The following is an 18,033-nucleotide window of genomic DNA, read 5'->3' as shown; positions in this document are numbered from 1 at the left end:
CTTCCTGCACTTATATACTAAGAAGAAGAGTATAGGCTGGAAACAGTATACTGTCTGGGTTATTACCCTACAACGCGCAGGGCTGGGGCCCTCATGTCATCACATCCCTGTTCAGCTTTCAAAAGAGCAGAGGCTAGGGATTAGGGAGGCCAATCCCGGGATCGGCAGGTTCCTGAGATTTTGAGCCAAAAACACTGGCTTTTGATTCCTGGGATTGGTGTTGTTAATCCCAGGATTTCTGGGATCAAATTGCACATGTGCAGTTAGCTGGGCAGCGCTAAACTCAGAAGCAGAGCGCGCTGCCCCAGCCTGGTCGGCAGACTGTGCGGCTGTGTGTTACATCACGTCCCCTCACTAAACTGCACCTTTCCACCCATAGAGGTGAGCTCAGTTGATTAAGTGACTGGTCAGGGGGTGACGACGAGTGCCGCGGCCACATGTGTGCCTGCCTGCTGTGTCACTGGCAGCTGAGCGGAGCTTGCGGGCGGAGGATTGTCACTGCGTTGCTCTGCCTAGTGTGGAGGGCGAAGGCTGAGGGCCCGGGGATACTTGCCCCCTGTGCCCCCCCCCCTTAATCCGGCCCTGCCTCTGAGTCAAACTTCCATCTGCATTGACAACTGCAGTCCTGTCACACAATGCTCCAATGCAAGTCACCATATCGGGCTCCAGTGAAAACACCATTCCTTGAAAGGGTTTTCTCCTGACACTGATGACGAAAGATTACAGTAAAATGTACCAAGTGCTGGTAATAGCTGCAAATGCCACCATGAGAGTAAATTGACTTGACCACTGACCAAAGAGGTCTTTAGGGATGGCAGTATGGAGTGTAAAAGAAGTTAGCATCAGCATCTGAACTTCGGGGGAATGTACTATTACAAATGACCTCCATGTATCTTGTAGTTGACAATCACCTTGCAAAATACAATAAAGTAAACAAATGGGGTAAACTTACTAAAGGTTGTTTTTGGTTTTTTGGTTGTTTTACCGTCGGTTTTGCAAACTGACCATTTACTAAAGTGAAAACCAACGTCAAAATAACCAGAATCCTTACTTTAGAACAGTGTAGAACATCGGACCAACTATTGATATTTTACCTTGGCAAGCATAGGAGTCAAAGATTAACTAATACAGTCTTAAAACCAATCGTAAAATGACGGCAAACCAGCGCAAACAATAGAGCTGCCTGCAGCAGGTAAGATTGGGTGTAGCACTGCACAGATCACTATGATCTCTGCAGGCTTGTTAGATTTAAAAGTAAAGAATGGTTAAAATAAACAAAACAAATAGGAAGAAAACAATCCTAAAATTGAGACGTGCTGATTGGCTAAAAGCGACAGCTCCCATACTCTCAGCCAATATCCCGTCATGAATATTGTTTGTGCAGGTGCCAGTGGACATTTTATGTCTGGGCATGCTGGGACTTTTGGTTCAACAGGTGCCATCATGCCAGGGCAGGGTTGCTGGGATTTGTAGGCCACCTGTAAAAAACATTATTGGGTGGAAGAGCCCTACTCTTTCAGCACAGAGCTGGTTGTCCTTGGGGACCCCATTTTATTTTTTGGGTTCCCCACTTCCCTAGGGATTCCAGCTCTGGAGCCGTTATAGCAGGGGGCCACATTTTGCATGTCCCCCTACTATAGCATCAGCCCCCTGCTGGTTCAGCCTGGTGCTGGTCATTGGAAAATATACGAGGAACCCCACGTCATTTTTTCCCCCTATTCTCCAATACCAGCCTAGGCTCAGAGGTCTGGGTTGGTTATGGATTTGGGGGGGACCCCACACATTTTTTTATTTATTTATTTTTACCATTTAAGTACATTTTACAGTAACGAAGCCTGCACAGATCATAGAGATCTGTGCAGGGCTTCATCCCCGCAGAAGATTTATGGCAGGCTTGGCATTGTTCTGCAGTGGTGTAGGGGTATGAAAGCCGACGGGTATCAATGTCTGCTTTGAAATTAGTCAATACCAATGCATAGTAAATGCTGGGTTTTTTTAGACTTTCAAACCGACCTCGATAATCTTCAATACCCATTGGCTTTCAAATAGACCTCAAAACGATCTTTAGTAAATTACCCCCTGGTCTTAAGCTATAGCAATAAATAAAACTGCAATGACAGCGGGCGGGATGTACTAAGCATTGCATCCGCGATGCGGTACATCCCACCACTTTTTGGCTGCTTACCGGCATTAATTACGCCAGTATGTATCCAGAAATGCTATTAAAATGTCAAAGAACATATCTCCTGATAAGAGCTGTCCTTTACGATAGAAGGACTTCCGGGTTTAATACCCACAAGTCCCTCTGCTCATGCGCAGATTGCCGCGCGCCGCTGCGGTGGACACAGAGGGATCCAACTGGATGCCTCCCAGAAGTAATGCAGAAAGAAGCCGATAAGCTTCTATTGGGTAATACCATCTAACAATGGCATTACCCACCAGGTTAAAGCTCCAGAATGTATCGCATTCCAAGTATCATATGTGAGCCTGGAACTGGTTGGAAGTACCTTTAGGTTTACAGTTCCCAAAATAATACCACAGTATCACATGCATTAGATATATACATACTGTATAGATACTCAATACAAATATTTTAATAAATTAAGTTTGTACTTTTGTATTAATTTATTTTCTAAAAATGTAACAGGTGCAAGTGGTTTAATTACCTGCATCTCACCAAGCCATACTGATGAATAATTTACCAAATATAATATGACAATGTATGCATAGAGGATGAAGTGTGGATAAGTCAGTGTATATTTTCACTGTATGGCCAGTAGTGGGCAGCAGTGACCCCATATCCCAACCTCTCACCTGGAAATCACAGTGGCCAATAACTAGCCCCACCACCAAAGAAGGTACAGAGGGGACAGTTCCTGCAAGAGGAGGAGAAGGAGGAGGGAGACTTGTTAGACATGCATGCACTGCTAAGGACAGCTGCCCATTACTCTAGGATGCTGCTCCTGTCCTGCCTGTCACCCAACTCCATGGAGATAGATGAGGCCATCAGAAGGAACCCTGGCAATGTGCATTTACTGGGTGATCATTAATTAAAATACTCCCAATTCCAGTATACACAAAAGCGAGAACCTCCTTCCTTCTGATTAGAAAGAGTTGCATGCAGTGAGTTGTGTGCTTTGTTTGCTGCATATCCTCCTCCCATCGCCGCCTCCTCTTCAGGGATCAGCCACACACCATGGAGGGCAGCTGCAGCCCGCAACCCCAGGATCAGGAGGACATAGAGTCCTGGCTGGACGATCACTGGGACTTCACTCACTCCTACTTTGTTAGGAAAGCTACAAGGTAAGAAGGAGCAGGGGCAGCATCTGGGTTACTAATCTCTGCGAGAGGATGAGCATCATATAGAGGCACATGATGGTCACTGCACACCCACAGGGGAACTTGTGTATATAATCTAACCCTGTTCTACCACTAATACATCCGCCAATAGAGGCCACTTACCAATGGGCGATCCATATGTGCGGCGATACTGGCTGCTGCTGCTTAATAAGCTGTGGGCACATTCATTCAGAGGGCAGTCCCTGCTGATCTAGGGTGTTCCCACTGTAATGAAGGTGGCACAGCAAGCTGGGACCTGGCATTGTTGTGCGATGTAGGTGCAACTAGACATCCTCCAACAGGTGAGACTGGCAGCTAATGGAAATGTATGTATGAATGATAGATAGATAGATAGATAGATAGATAGATAGATAGATAGATAGATAGATAGATAGATAGATAGGTAGATAGAGAAACTTTGTTTTATGTTAGCGTGGCGGGACTGCGCCCAATATGTGAGGCTACTTACAGAGAGTAGCTAGGGGAATATCCTTGGCGATAGTATAATAATAGTGACTAGCACATCACGCCCCTTCCCCTGTGCTGCCGCACGAAGTCCATGCTATGTGCACAGTGCATGGTGTCCCGGGCTCGGGGTGACCTGTCATGTCAGGGATGCTGGGAGGATAATAATGCGCCTCTGACTTCCGTCTGCCGGGGAGGATCCCGAGCACAGCCAGACGAATGCCTGTAGGGAGCGGAGCGCTGTCTCCCCTCTTATACTAGATACAAGCTCTCCTCCCATGCACGCTGCCTCCCCTGCTCCCCCCTGCTGCCTGGTCTGGGAACATGTGGCAGGGGAAAGTGTTACATGAAGCCTCGGGGAGTGCTCCTGTCTTCCCCGCTCCCCTTACCCCCGAGCTGGGGGACAGCTGCTGCCGCTCTGCTCTTTCCCAGACTGGTGGTGGTAACTCCGACAGCGGCGGCCAGGCGCATGTGCGCTGCTACAGCACCCTACAGTAAGTGCTCCGCAGCTGTGAGTACATAGAGCTGAGCATCAGCAGATAGGACAGAGCCATCTCTGCTGTTCTGTAACTTTCCTCTGCTCCCCCTCCCTGTGCCTCTATCGTATTGTTCTCCCTGCACCCTTCCTGCACTCCAATCCATAACTGCTGCCTGCTATCACTTGTGTCATATAGACTATAGGAACAGATGCTAGATAGGGGATTGTTAGTGCATGGATCATATTATATAGAGGACACTATAGAGTGACTCTCCTGCAGTTGTTGTGATCGCAGACCAGTGACATCGCAGTGTGGGGTATTGTCCTGCCCTAATAAGGAGAGGAAAGAGATGGGATACACTTTGTTTCCCACCAGTAACTACTGTAGCACAGAGGAGCTCACCTTCCTCACCATGCACCCACTGGGAAGGGAATACACTATATAGGAATATTACTTGTATCTTGTAACTGATAAAAACTTTTCGACTATCACTTTTTATTACAGCAATAAATAAACGCGTGTTCTGTGCTGCCAGTTGGCTTCTACCATAGAAATATGCCGCACATTAACCCATTAGTGACATTCCCACTAGTTATCACTGTACTATTAGTGTACTATTTATGCTATTATAGTGTTTGCTGTGAATGTTGTCATTATCTTACTTTATTTAAAGTCTAATTTTACATTTTAACACTTTTGTTAGAAACCTGACAGTAACTATGTTACATAAATGCAATATTATTGAACAAGCAATAAGAATACAACACCCATTTTTGTTTCCCTTAAGCTTTTTGAAATGTATTTATTTTAACTCATTATAAATGTACTGTTCCTATCACTGCTGCTTTTGCAATATTAGAAAATTGAAACTGATTTGATTTCTCCTTTAGTAATCACATTTTGATAGATGTCCTGTGCAGGATTAATTGGTATATTTACTAAGCAGTGGATTTTGAAAACTCTAATTATTTTTGTATATTTTGCCTGCTAGATATAAAAGAGCAATATAATATGTATTTATTGCAAAAACAAGCCTGCATTTGCATTTACTATTATTGCCTTTTTAAATATGGCAAGCAAACTTGGCAAAAATCGCGGGCTTTGAAAATCCTTTGCTTAATAAATATACCCCTAAAACATGAGTGTTTACACATTAACGTGATATTTCCTGAAAGTCACAATTGTATCTACAATAATGTGCTTTTTGGGGCACTTAGATTTCAGAGCAATCGATGCAGCCGGAGGCGGTGACAGGTTTGGATGAGACAGATAATGATTTTTAAATTGTTGTACAAAACCTTCTGGTCACTTGCACATCTGTACAAGAAGGCATGCTCGGATCACTTTGCCTGTCTGGGTAACATGGAAGCTGAGAGCTCATATATAGTCCACAGAAAAGGCTGAGAGATCAGATTAATTATTGACTAACATTAGTAAAGCAGCCTTCTAAACCACCTGCTTCCCTAAAACCATCTGTGCCAGGCTCTTATGCTACATTCAAACATATGGAAAAGTCTTAATGTGTTTCACAAAACAATCCATCATTTTTGTGAATCTGATTTGTATGGCTATTTTGAGCCTGTAAGAAAAAATAATAATATATATATATAGATAGAAGGTGTCTGGTGGGGCACTCAACATAGGCAAATAAAACAGCAGCAAGTAGTTTCCTCTGGGTTACATAAACATTTAAAGTTTGGTAAGTACTTGTTGCTGTTAAATTTGTCTGCATTGAGTACCGTCGGTCGGACACCTGTTGTATTTCATACTGTTCTCCTTCTGGAGTTCAGATTGGGGGGCATCTGTATATTGGTATATATACAGGACAGCCATTTCAGTGCATCACCTGTACAGTTAGTGTAGTGTTGAGCATTACTGCTTCATAGCACTGAGGTTATGAGCTCAATTCCTGACCAAGACATTACCTGTGCAGCCAGAGTTTGCATGTTTCCCCAGTGTCTGTGTGGGTTTGCTTTGGCTTCCTGCTTTACTTAAAAAATAAATACATACATTTTATATATATATATAAATATATATATACATGAAGGCTGATTCAAAAGTAATGAGACTGATTTTTTATTCAGAATCAGATGACTCCATGGTATCTGAACATTTTCTTTTTCAAAGTAGTGTCCTTCACATTTCATAAATAATTTGCCGCATTTCAATAATGATTCAAAGACGTGCAGTAGACGGTTTTGTGACATCACTATTAGTGTTGCAGCTGTGGCTTTTTTCACTTCATTATCTGTTGAGAACTTCTTTCTGCGCAGTTGTTGTTCCAGGGTTGGGAATACCCAGAAATCACAGGGCGCTAAGTCCGGGCTATATGGAGGGTGTTCCAGTGCTGTCCCATTATTTTCAGTCAGTGCTGCCAATGTAACAGCAGTAACATGTGGTCGGGAAATGTCTTGGAGCAAAAACCACTGTTTCTTCAGCAAATGTCTTTTCTTCCTCATGGCTCCTCGCAAATGGGTTTTAAGGACTTTTGCATAGTAGTCACCATTAATTGTCTGTCCACGGGGAACCCAATGCTGTATGATCATACCGTGTACATCAAAGAACAGCAGAAGCATGACTTTACATGCCGAAGGAATCACACAGAATTTTTTGGCTGGAGGCGAATTTGTGTGTTTCCATACACTGTACTGTTGTTTGGATTCTGGATCATAATGACGAATCCACGATTCGTCACACGTCACAATAAATGTCAGGATATCGGGTATCCTCTCCGACATTCAAATGGTATTCTTGCACGATTCAACTCGGCGTTACATCTACTCTTCTATGAGATTTCTGGGTACACACCTGGCACACACACGATGTATTTTCAGTTTCTTTGTCACAATACGCTGAACCCGTTGGAATGAGATGCCAAGTGAAGCTGAAGGTTTGCGTAAAGTTAACCTTCTGTCATTTTGCAACATCTCTGCAGCTTTGGCAATGTTGACATCTGTAACCACGGTGGATGGTCTCCCAGAATGCACTTCATCAGTCACTTGTGTATTACCCTCTGTGAAGTGCTTCCATCACCTGCATACTGCAGCACGGCTAATTGTTTCTCCACAGTATGCTTACCATGACATTTCATGAGTTTCCAAGTGTAACACAAAATTCAATCACATGGCATTGCCACGTCTACCTATGGGACAGAAAAACAGAGGCAGACTCATTACTGTTTAACCAGCCGTTGTGTGTGTGTATATATATATATATATATATATATATATGTAATCATGTAAAGGTGTGGCACTCTCATAGAATAAACACGCGACAACTGTGTCAGTAATATGTTGATATTACTGACACAGTTGTCACATGTTTATTCTGTGAGAGTGCCGCACCTCTACATGATTATATTTTCCTTTTGTGAGGGCACCTCGACAAGTTTGTATCTGCTATCGTGAGTGCCAGACCTCTGCTTGACTATATATATATATATATATATATATATACAGTCAGGTGCATAAATATTGGGACATTGACAGAATTTTCATATTTTTACCTCTATTCACCACCACAATGGCTTTGAAATGAAACAAACAAGATGTGCTTTAACTGCAAACTTTCAGATTTAATTTGAGGGTAATTACATCCGAATCAGGTGAACGGTGTAGGAATTACAACTGTTTCTATATGTGCCTCCCACTTTTTAAGGGGCCAAAAGTAATGGGACAAACTAAACAATCCTAAATCTAACTTTCACTTTTTAATACTTTGTTGCAAATCCTTTGCAGGCAATTACAGCCTGAAGTCTGGAACGCATAGACATCACCAGACGCTGGGTTTCATCCCTGGTGATGCTCTGCCAGGCCTCTACTGCAAATGTCTTCAGTTCCTGCTTGTTCTTGGGGCATTTGCGCTTCAGTTTTGTCTTCATCAAGTGAAATGCATGCTCAATCGGATTCAGGTCAGGGGATTGACTTGGCCATTGCATAACATTCCACTCTTTAGCCTTAAAAAACTATTTGCTTGCTTTTGCAGTATGCTTCGGGTCATTGTCCATCTGCACTGTGAAGCGCCGTCCAATGAGTTCTGAAGCATTTCACTGAATATGAGCATATAATATTGCCCGAAATACTTCAGAATTCATTCTGCTTCTTTTGTCAGCAGTCACATCATCAATAAATACAAGGGAACCAGTTATATAATGCAGCAGCCTGCACAACGACCGCTTCAACCAAATCCTAGTTAATTTTCCTCAGGGGCTATATATATATATATTAGGGGTGTGCACCGGACACTTTTCGTGTTTTGTGTTTTGGTTTTGGATCTGGATCTTTCTTCGTGTTTTGGATCTGGATTGGTTTTGCCAAAACCACCCTTCCGTGTTTTGGGTTCTGGGTTTTGTGTTTTGGATCTGGATTTTTTCTTAAAAAATAAAAAAAAAACGCTAAAATCACATAAATGGGCCTTTTTTTGTTCCTACGCTATTAATAACCCCAATAACATTAATTTCCACTCATTTCCACTCTATTCTGAACACCTCACACCTCACAATATTGTTTTTAGGCCAAAAGGTTGTACCGAGGAAGCTGGATGACTATGCTAAGCGACACAAGGGGGCGGCACAAACACGTGGCCCATCTAGGAGTGGCACTGCAGTGGCAGACAGGAAGCCAATCAGCGTTATGGTGCCCATTTGCATGTAGCACGAACCCGGGAGATCCGTGCTACATGCATCTGTGTGATTGGCACAGAGCAATGACAGGTCCGTGAGACCCGTCTGTGCTGCTGTGGTAAAAAAAAAAAAAAAAACCTGTGTAAAAAAAGAAAAAAATGGCGTGCACCCCCCCAAAAAAGAGCAACCAGCCCCGGGCATTAGTAACCCAGTGCTGGGTGTGCTTAAATACAGGGGACAAATGACGTAGGGGTCCCCTGTACTTAAGCACAACCAGCACCGGGCTAGTCAGAACCAGCGCTGGTTGCCAAAATACGGGGGACAAACGACGTAGGGGTCCCCTGTATTCTGCGCAACCAGCTCTGGGCTCTGATCCGGTCCTGGTTCTGGAAATATAGGGGACAAAAAATGAGTAGGGTTCCCCTGTATGTTCCAGAACCAGCACTGGACTTTTTCTAGCGGGGGGCTGATGCCACAGCCAGGGGAGCCCTTTCACCGGGCCCCCCAGCCGCAGCATCAACCCTGACCGCTAGTCAGCCCAGGCCGGGGATCCCTGGAGAGCTGGGGACCCCCCCAATAAAGGGGTCACCCTCTCCAGGGCACCCCAGGCCCAGGCTGATAGCCCGGGGCTATCCCCGCCACCCCTGGTGGCGGTGGGTGGCGGGTTGATTGTGTGGTGTGGTGTAAATAAAGAATATCAAACATTGTCTTTACAAGTAGAACTGCAAGTCCCAGCTAGCCTGCCCCGCATGCTGGTACTTGGAGAACCACAAGTACCAGCATGCAGGGCATTAAGGGCCCACTAGTACCTGTAGTTCACCTGTAAAAAAAATGTTTAAAAAAACACAGGACACACACACCGTGACAGTATAAGTTTATTAAACATACATACACACACACACATGTACACATACTCACCTATGTAACCTGTAGCATCGGTCCACTTGTCCGGTAAAGTATCCATAGGGGACCTGTGAAAAAAAACATACTCACCATCTCCTATGCGAGGTTCTGTCCTCTTCGTTCCAAAGTAGGCATCCCCGGACTTGGCAAAAAAAAAAAACGAAAACGCGATCCACGAACTTAGTACCGTTCTATAGAACGGTACTTCCCGAATGAGAGCTTAGCGGCGGGGTATCACCATGGAAACCCCGCTGCTAAGCGTTCATTGGCTGAGAGAGGTCATCTCCCGTCTCTCAGCCAATGAACGGCTCCCTCCATTGTAGTCAATGGTGGGAACCGCAGGGTAAACTTTAATAACCTTGCGGCTCCCAGCATTGACTACAATGGAGGGAGCCGTTCATTGGCTGAGAGAGACGGGAGATGGCCTCTCTCAGCCAATGAACGCTTAGCAGCGGGGTTTCCATGGTGATACCCCGCCGCTAAGCTCTCATTCGGGAAGTACCGTTCTATAGAACGGTACTAAGTTCGTGGATCGCGTTTTCGTTTTTTTTTTTTGCCAAGTCCGGGGATGCCTACTTTGGAACGAAGAGGACAGAACCTCGCATAGGAGATGGTGAGTATGTTTTTTTTCACAGGTCCCCTATGGATACTTTACCGGACAAGTGGACCGATGCTACAGGTTACATAGGTGAGTATGTGTACATGTGTGTGTGTGTGTGTGTGTGTGTGTATGTATGTTTAATAAACTTATACTGTCACGGTGTGTGTGTCCTGTGTTTTTTTTAAACATTTTTTTACAGGTGAACTACAGGTACTAGTGGGCCCTTAATGCCCTGCATGCTGGTACTTGTGGTTCTCCAAGTACCAGCATGCGGGGCAGGCTTGCTGGGACTTGCAGTTCTACTTGTAAAGACAATGTTTGATATTCTTTATTTACACCACACCACACAATCAACCCGCCACCCACCGCCACCAGGGGTGGCGGGGATAGCCCCGGGCTATCAGCCTGGGCCTGGGGTGCCCTGGAGAGGGTGACCCCTTTATTGGGGGGGTCCCCAGCTCTCCAGGGATCCCCGGCCTGGGCTGACTAGCGGTCAGGGCTGATGCTGCGGCTGGGGGGCCCGGTGAAAGGGCTCCCCTGGCTGTGGCATCAGCCCCCCGCTAGAAAAAGTCCAGTGCTGGTTCTGGAACATACAGGGGAACCCTACTCATTTTTTTCCCCTGTATTTCCAGAACCAGGACCGGATCAGAGCCCAGAGCTGGTTGCGCAGAATACGGGGGACCCCTACGTCGTTTGTCCCCCGTATTTTGGCAACCAGCTCTGGTTCTGACTAGCCCGGTGCTGGTTGTGTTTAAGTACAGGGGACCCCTATGTCGTTTGTCCCCTGTATTTAAGCACACCCAGCACTGGGTCACTAATGCCCGGGGCTGGTTGCTCTTTTTTGGGGGGGGGGGCACGCCATTTTTTTCTCTTTTTACACAGGTTTTTTTTTTTTTATTTACCACAGCAGCACAGACGGGTCTCACGGACCCGTTAGTGCTCTGTGTCAATGACACAGATGCAAGTAGCACGGATCTCCTGGTCCGTGCGTGCATCTGTGTCATTGAAATACACAGCAGCACAGACGGGTCTCACTGACCCATCTGTGCTCTGTGTCACTGTCAATCACACAGATGCATGTAGCACGGATCTCACGAGTCCGTGCTACATGCAAATGAGCACCATAATGCTGATTGGCTGAGAGCCGTGACAGACGGCTCTGTCAGCCAATCAGCACTTTGCCCATTAAAGGCAAAGGCATTTTTTTTTAAATGGCCGCTCGAGGCAAAACCTCGAGATCCGACAGCAGATCTCGAGGTTTTGCCTCGGGAGAGGGATCCGGGGCAGACAGGGAGATCCGAGCTTGGGCTCGGATCGCCCCGGATCCCCGAAGTTCGGGTGGGTTCGGTTCTCAGGGAACCGAACCCGCTCATCCCTAATATATATATACACTGTAAGCTCATTGTAGTGGAAACGCCTACAAATAACAAATTATATATATAAAGTCAGATTTTTTTTATATATATATATATATATATATATATATAATCAGAGTGCTGCACCACTGGTATTGTATTTTGTACTATGTGTCTATTATGAGCTAAGCTATACAGACTGGTGGTAGCAGGTTACTTGTAGGAGTTTCCACTACAAAATGATCTATGAAATTTGGTTTATTAGTTTTTGTTCCAACTTGGAACAAACAGACAGACACAACATTTTTATTATATTAGTACATATATTTGTATATGAACCTCCCATTAACTATGAGGTAATGTCCTGGGCCAAAATGTATTTTCCATAAGATAAGTTTAATTTTAAAGTCCCATTTGAGTACCTTCTTCTCTAAATACTATATATATATATATATATATATATATATATAGTATTTAGAAAATAAGGTACTCTAATGGGACTTTAAAATTAAACTTATCTTATGGAAAATACATTATATATATATATAAAATAGTTTTTCCATAGCTCCACCCACATATATATACTGGTAGGGTAATTGGTTTCTGACAAAAAATTTACACTTGTGTGCATGTGTGTCAAGTGTGTCAATGTGATATGGAATATAGATTGTAAGCTCATTAGGGCAGGGACCGATGTGAATGACACTCTGTAAAAGACTGTATAATATGTGTGAGCTATATAAATAACTGTAGACAAATTCTATGTATCATGTTTTCAGCTGATTTTCTCCCTCACTAAGTGCCTGTTATGCATAGCGGTTGGTTATCTTTGTGTTAGTGAAACTTTGTGAATTGTACAACTTAAGTCCAATTGCGGGTTCCTGTCTGCAGACCAGCGAGGACCAGTGAATGCTTTATTCATGGACTATACATACTCTTTATTCTTGTCCTAAATTCAAGAGAAAAACGTACATAGTTTCCTAGAAAAAAAATATGTAAATAATTTTAAGGCTAACCGTTTAATAGGTGGTGATTTAAATTGGTGATGGCATGAGTTTTAATTTAATTTGAAATGGTCACATAGCTGTTTTTCTAGAAGGGTTTTTGTAATTCTAAAAATGTTGCAGTAAATCTTAAACAATGTCATCATTGATTTCATTTTAATCTGTTAGGGTTTTAACCCTATATTAGTGATTACATTACAGAAACTATCTGAAATATAAAGCTGCCCATACACGGTGCTATATAGCAGCCGATCCGACGGATTGGTACGATATCGCTGCTATATCGCACCGTGTGTGGGCATGATATCGGCCAGTGCGCGCTCCCGTGGGGACGTACATTGCACCTCCAGATTTTACCGCATGCTCACTTGATCTGGGGATGCAATGTACAATCCCATGCAGCGCTATGTTTTTGCCGGCATGTTGGGTGGGCGGCCATCCGATCACTCCATGTGTGGGGACCGCCCAATATGTCGGTCGTCGGAGTTGTTTATACTCACGGAAATTTTCATAAAGAGGAGAAAAAATGACGACCACGCAAGTGGTTGTTTCAACGTTTCAATTTAACTTAAATTTTCTGGATTTCTGATGAAAAGTTAAATTGAAACATTGAAACAACCACTTGCGTGGTCGTCATTTTTTCTCCTCTTTATGAAAATTCCTGAGTGCCACCTGTATAAACAATTACTTCTGTATCTTATGTTGATTGCACCGGGGTGGGTTTGACGGAGTGCCAATGACTATCTATCTATCTATCTATCTATCTATCTATCTATCTATCTATCTATCGTGTCATTGAAGGGCACGGCAACTAGCCCTGTTAGGCATACGATTAGCAACTATTATATTCCCAAACTCCATTATTACAGTCCAGGTTTTAAGGATATCCATGCTTAAGTCCAGATGGATAAATCAAATTGACTGAGGTACTAATTAAGTGACCTTTGCTCAAACATGGATATCCTTAAAACGTGGACTGTAATGGTAGAGTTTTAGAACCTGTGTATTTGACAATTCATAAATAAAAAAAATTCCAACACTCCACAGAGGTGGCGCTGTTAAACTGGGCAGTGATATGATCACTGCTAAATCTCATAGGCTGTTACTCAGGGGCATATTTATAATGGGTGCACACCCTGCACCCATATTTGTTTATACATTCTTTTCCGCCGTCTTCAGAGTGCTGCTCTGCAGCACCGGACTGGAGCTGCAGAGCAGCATAAATCTTACATGCACAGAAATGAAGTCTCCGGGAATAAGGTGCTGGCGCCATTTTCCTTGAGACCCGCGCATGTGCAGTAGATTCTGTCAGAGAGGAGGGGGCCCAAACAGAGGCTGTACATGGGCCTCCTCCTCTCTTAAAACGCCCCTGCTTCTACTCATGTCCAAGGGGCCCATTTATCATTCTATATTTGCGGCTCCATCCCCTAAAACACACGTTTTCGGGAGTTAACTGCAAATATTACGTTTTCCCCTGGATGTATGAAGGAGGGACCGCAACAGTTATCTCTGATACCTGCAGCGATCCCTCCATTCCCGCTGGCTAAATTTACCAGCATCCGGAATGCTATGGATTCAGGATATTGGCACTTGCAGCTACCGCCATCTGAAGATGGTGTTAGCTGCTGTAGCCTATGGGCTACACTTCACATAATTAGCCTACGGAACCCTCCCACGCAATGGCGGCCGTACATGTGCAGTCAGTGGGACCTCGCATGCACAGCAGCCCCGGCAGCTCTCCGGGCACATCACAGGGACGTGCCCCTGCATGTGCCGAATGATTCATTCCGGCGATAAGATTGCATCTTGCAATGCGATCATGGGTGGTAATGTCATGCCTAGATAACATTGCAATTGCAATCATTTATAAATGGGGGCCCAATTTTCCTGGAGCTCTTTGCTGCTTTTAACACAGTGTAATCCTTTTTTCTCATACAATCACTACATTTCCCAGGTCCTCAGGGTGCTGTTCTATTCTGGTTCTTATTTTACAGTACTTAACAAATTGCTATTTAATTGTTAATTTATCCGGATCCAACTCATTTACGCTTTATCAGTTATGGCCAGTATACACTAGACGTTGTCTAGTATGTACGACCTTGTTAGCGTCGGGACCGGCGGGGGTGACGGCATCTTGCCGATGCCGGCAGCAACGGAGCAGCGGTGAGGGCAATGCTGCGGTCAGCAGCATGGGTTCCGCTAACGCTATCGCCCGTCAGACCTGCATGCAGGGCTCATGGAGGATGTCTCTGATGACGCGCTGGTGCGCATCGTCAGTGACATAGCGGGTACACCCTAGATGATGTGCCTGATATGTTGCTCCAATCGAACAACATATTGTCTAGTGTGTACCCAACATTAGGGTAGCTCAAGGCTCAGTGATAGTGTGGGAGTCTTTCAGGTTCCAGCATGATCTCTATTAAGATGATCCTTAAATTTACCTTTCTCTTCTGGATTTCTCACTGCATGTGTTGGCCCATGTTACTGAATATCTTTCTGCCATTTTATCTTGGATGTCCACTTCAAACTCAGGGCTCCATTCAGCAAGCTAATCATGCGTAAATGAATGCTTCTGCATGGTTTAAGTATCCCAGCTATGCAGGAAAGGCCGAGCAGAGAAGATAACGCAATTACCTTCTTCGTTAATGGCTGACTCCTACAACATCGCACTGTGGAGATAAAGCAATTGCTCTCTACAGCGCTTAATGTTTTCTGCTATCCAGGTAACAGGAAAACATTTTAAAAAATCCTTAAAAACGTACCTTATATAGCGACATCTGAGAATGACGTTATACAAGGAAAAAGGACAGATGGCTCTCATCCAAGCAGTCCCTGCAGCTGGCCAAAACTGTGCACACTCTCCCCACTCTTTCCTCTCCTCATTTGCCAATTACACTGCCAGTGTTCCTGGCAGTGTAATTGCAAGACTTTGTAAAAATGCATATATATATTAGAGATGTGTGGGTTTGGTTTTATTCAGTTCTTATCACCAAGTTCGGATTTCTCTTATTGCCTATACAAAACACATGACAGCCGGATAGCCAATATGATGCAATTTTTTGAGAACCGAACATATTCGAGTAAAACTGGACTGCACATCATATATATATATATATATATATATATATCATACAAACTCGGCACTCACATGCTTTTCAAACTGCAACTCCTTTGAACATAGGGAATGTTGGTTCCAAAATATTGCAATAATTTGTTAAGCTGGCCACCGCTTCACGGTCATTCCCATCTAGCCAGTCCCTACACTGATTCTCAGATAAATGAACTTGATCTGCCATCTTGGCCTCAAGCTTGCATACATTTTAAACATGAAACTGGGTCCTGCCTTAAAGAGACAGGACCACACCCAGGGCTATCAGTTAATAAGCACCTGGAAAAAGAAAAAAGTTTGTCTTACATTTGAAAAACAGGGTGCCCTAGCAAGTGTGACCACAAAATTTAAATAAACGACAGGCTCAATCCACGGCACTCGACCAACTGGGGTGCCCTTGGTATGTGACCACACCATCTACATAAAAAATATCATACAAACTCGGCACTCACATGCTTTTCAAACTGCAACTCCTTTGAACATAGGGAATGTTGGTTCCAAAATATTGCAATAATTTGTTAAGCTGGCCACCGCTTCACGGTCATTCCCATCTAGCCAGTCCCTACACTGATTCTCAGATAAATTAACTTGATCTGCCATCTTGGCCTCAAGCTAGGACCCAGTTTTCTGTTTAAAATGTATGCAAGCTTGAGGCCAAGATGGCAGATCAAGTTCATTTATCTGAGAATCAGTGTAGGGACTGGCTAGATGGGAAGGACCGTGAAGCGGTGGCCAGCTTAACAAATTATTGCAATATTTTGGAACCAACATTCCCTATGTTCAAAGGAGTTGCAGTTTGAAAAGCATGTGAGTGCCGAGTTTGTATGATATTTTTTATGTAGATGGTGTGGTCACATACCAAGGGCACCCCAGATGGTTGAGTGCCGTGGATTGAGCCTGTCGTTTATATATATATATATATATATATATATATATATATATATATATGTATATATTTACATGCTCCTCCATGGAAACTCCACCTGGATGACAGAGGAGCATGTATGGGTGATAGCAATATTTGTCAAGGCAGACAAACACCGGGAAGGGCTATATTTATAGTGTACATATAAATCTATACATTATATATATATATCCTGTGAGGAGATGGGGCATATGCAGTGCAAGACAGTCTATTCAGACAACCAAGAAGACTGCCTGTGAGGACTTTGAATGAACATCGTGTTACTGCTGTCCCTGAGGAGTTTATTGCTGCATAGCAGGGAAAACTTTGGAGAAACTAAAAACAACTGTGTCGATGTTGGCCAAAAATATTCGTGCCAATATCGACATGATTGCTGAATAGACCCCTCTGTCTTTGTTAAAATTCCCACCAGCCAACAGAAGTTACCTGTCTGATATCTTTATGTCTGTTGTTAACCCTGCCCCTTAAGCTCACATGCCTGTTATCATTGACTTAAAACTGTCCTTTGATTCAATCTGATTCAATCTGAATCCAAGTCCAAAACTGGACTTCCTGAATACGCACATATCTCACATAAGACAGTGCAACACTCTCATTCATGCACTCATTTTCTCCCACATTGATCATTGCAATAGTCTCCTTAATGGTTTTACACTAACCACACTTTCATCCCTACAATATTTTTTGAACACAGCATCTAGACGAGTTTTTCTTGGAAAAGTTATTTTACTGCTGCAAAACCTTATATGTCACGTGTTTAACAATTCAGCATTTTATGTGATGTGTTTGGAAATTAGCTGAAATAAAAGTAACAAAATTATGTTACATTATTAGCTCTTAAAGTAAAGCGCGGTGTACACTAGACCAGGAGTGGGCAATAAGAAAACATCGCAATGGGTGTTCTCTTGAACAAACAATATAGGGCCTGTTTCAGAGATGTATGCAATGTCGATATTTACGCAGATCGTGCGATTGTCTACCATTGCGCATATGTATTAGCTGCCCTGCACGAGTACAGCGATCGCATTGCGAATAAGGACGCACAGAGGAATCTATCACAAAGTGAGTGACAGGTTGTCAACGTTTGGTGGTGGTAACAGGGGAGTAGTCAATAAAATGCAGGCGTGCCGTCCGTTTGAACGCCGTTTCATGGGTGTGCATAAATTAGCCTCTGTGATTACATACGCAGCATGAGAGCCCTCTTCATGTCAGGCGCACACAACCAAAGAATA

At 43.8% G+C, this 18,033-nt stretch overlaps 1 protein-coding gene across 2 annotated transcripts in view; it reads left to right on the top strand.

Annotated features, from left to right (window-relative positions):
• Positions 1-3,196: 3,196 nt before the first annotated feature.
• Positions 3,197-18,033, top strand: part of PDE5A (phosphodiesterase 5A) — a 198,272-nt gene continuing 183,435 nt past the window's right edge. The window contains exon 1 of one of the 2 annotated variants that reach the window (XM_088452221.1): positions 3,197-3,303. In XM_088452221.1, the coding sequence (XP_088308347.1) occupies positions 3,197-3,303 (107 nt within the window). Of the gene's footprint in view, positions 3,304-4,107; positions 4,299-18,033 lie in introns of those variants that run through there. The other variant, XM_088452220.1, reaches the window with a different exon arrangement.

Source organism: Taudactylus pleione, unplaced genomic scaffold (genome assembly GCF_031769625.1).
Source record: "Taudactylus pleione unplaced genomic scaffold, aTauple2 ptg000036l, whole genome shotgun sequence".
Classification (NCBI taxonomy): domain Eukaryota; kingdom Metazoa; phylum Chordata; class Amphibia; order Anura; family Myobatrachidae; genus Taudactylus; species Taudactylus pleione.
Note: the sequence above shows the minus strand (reverse complement) of the source record. Positions and strands in the feature narration are given on the sequence as shown.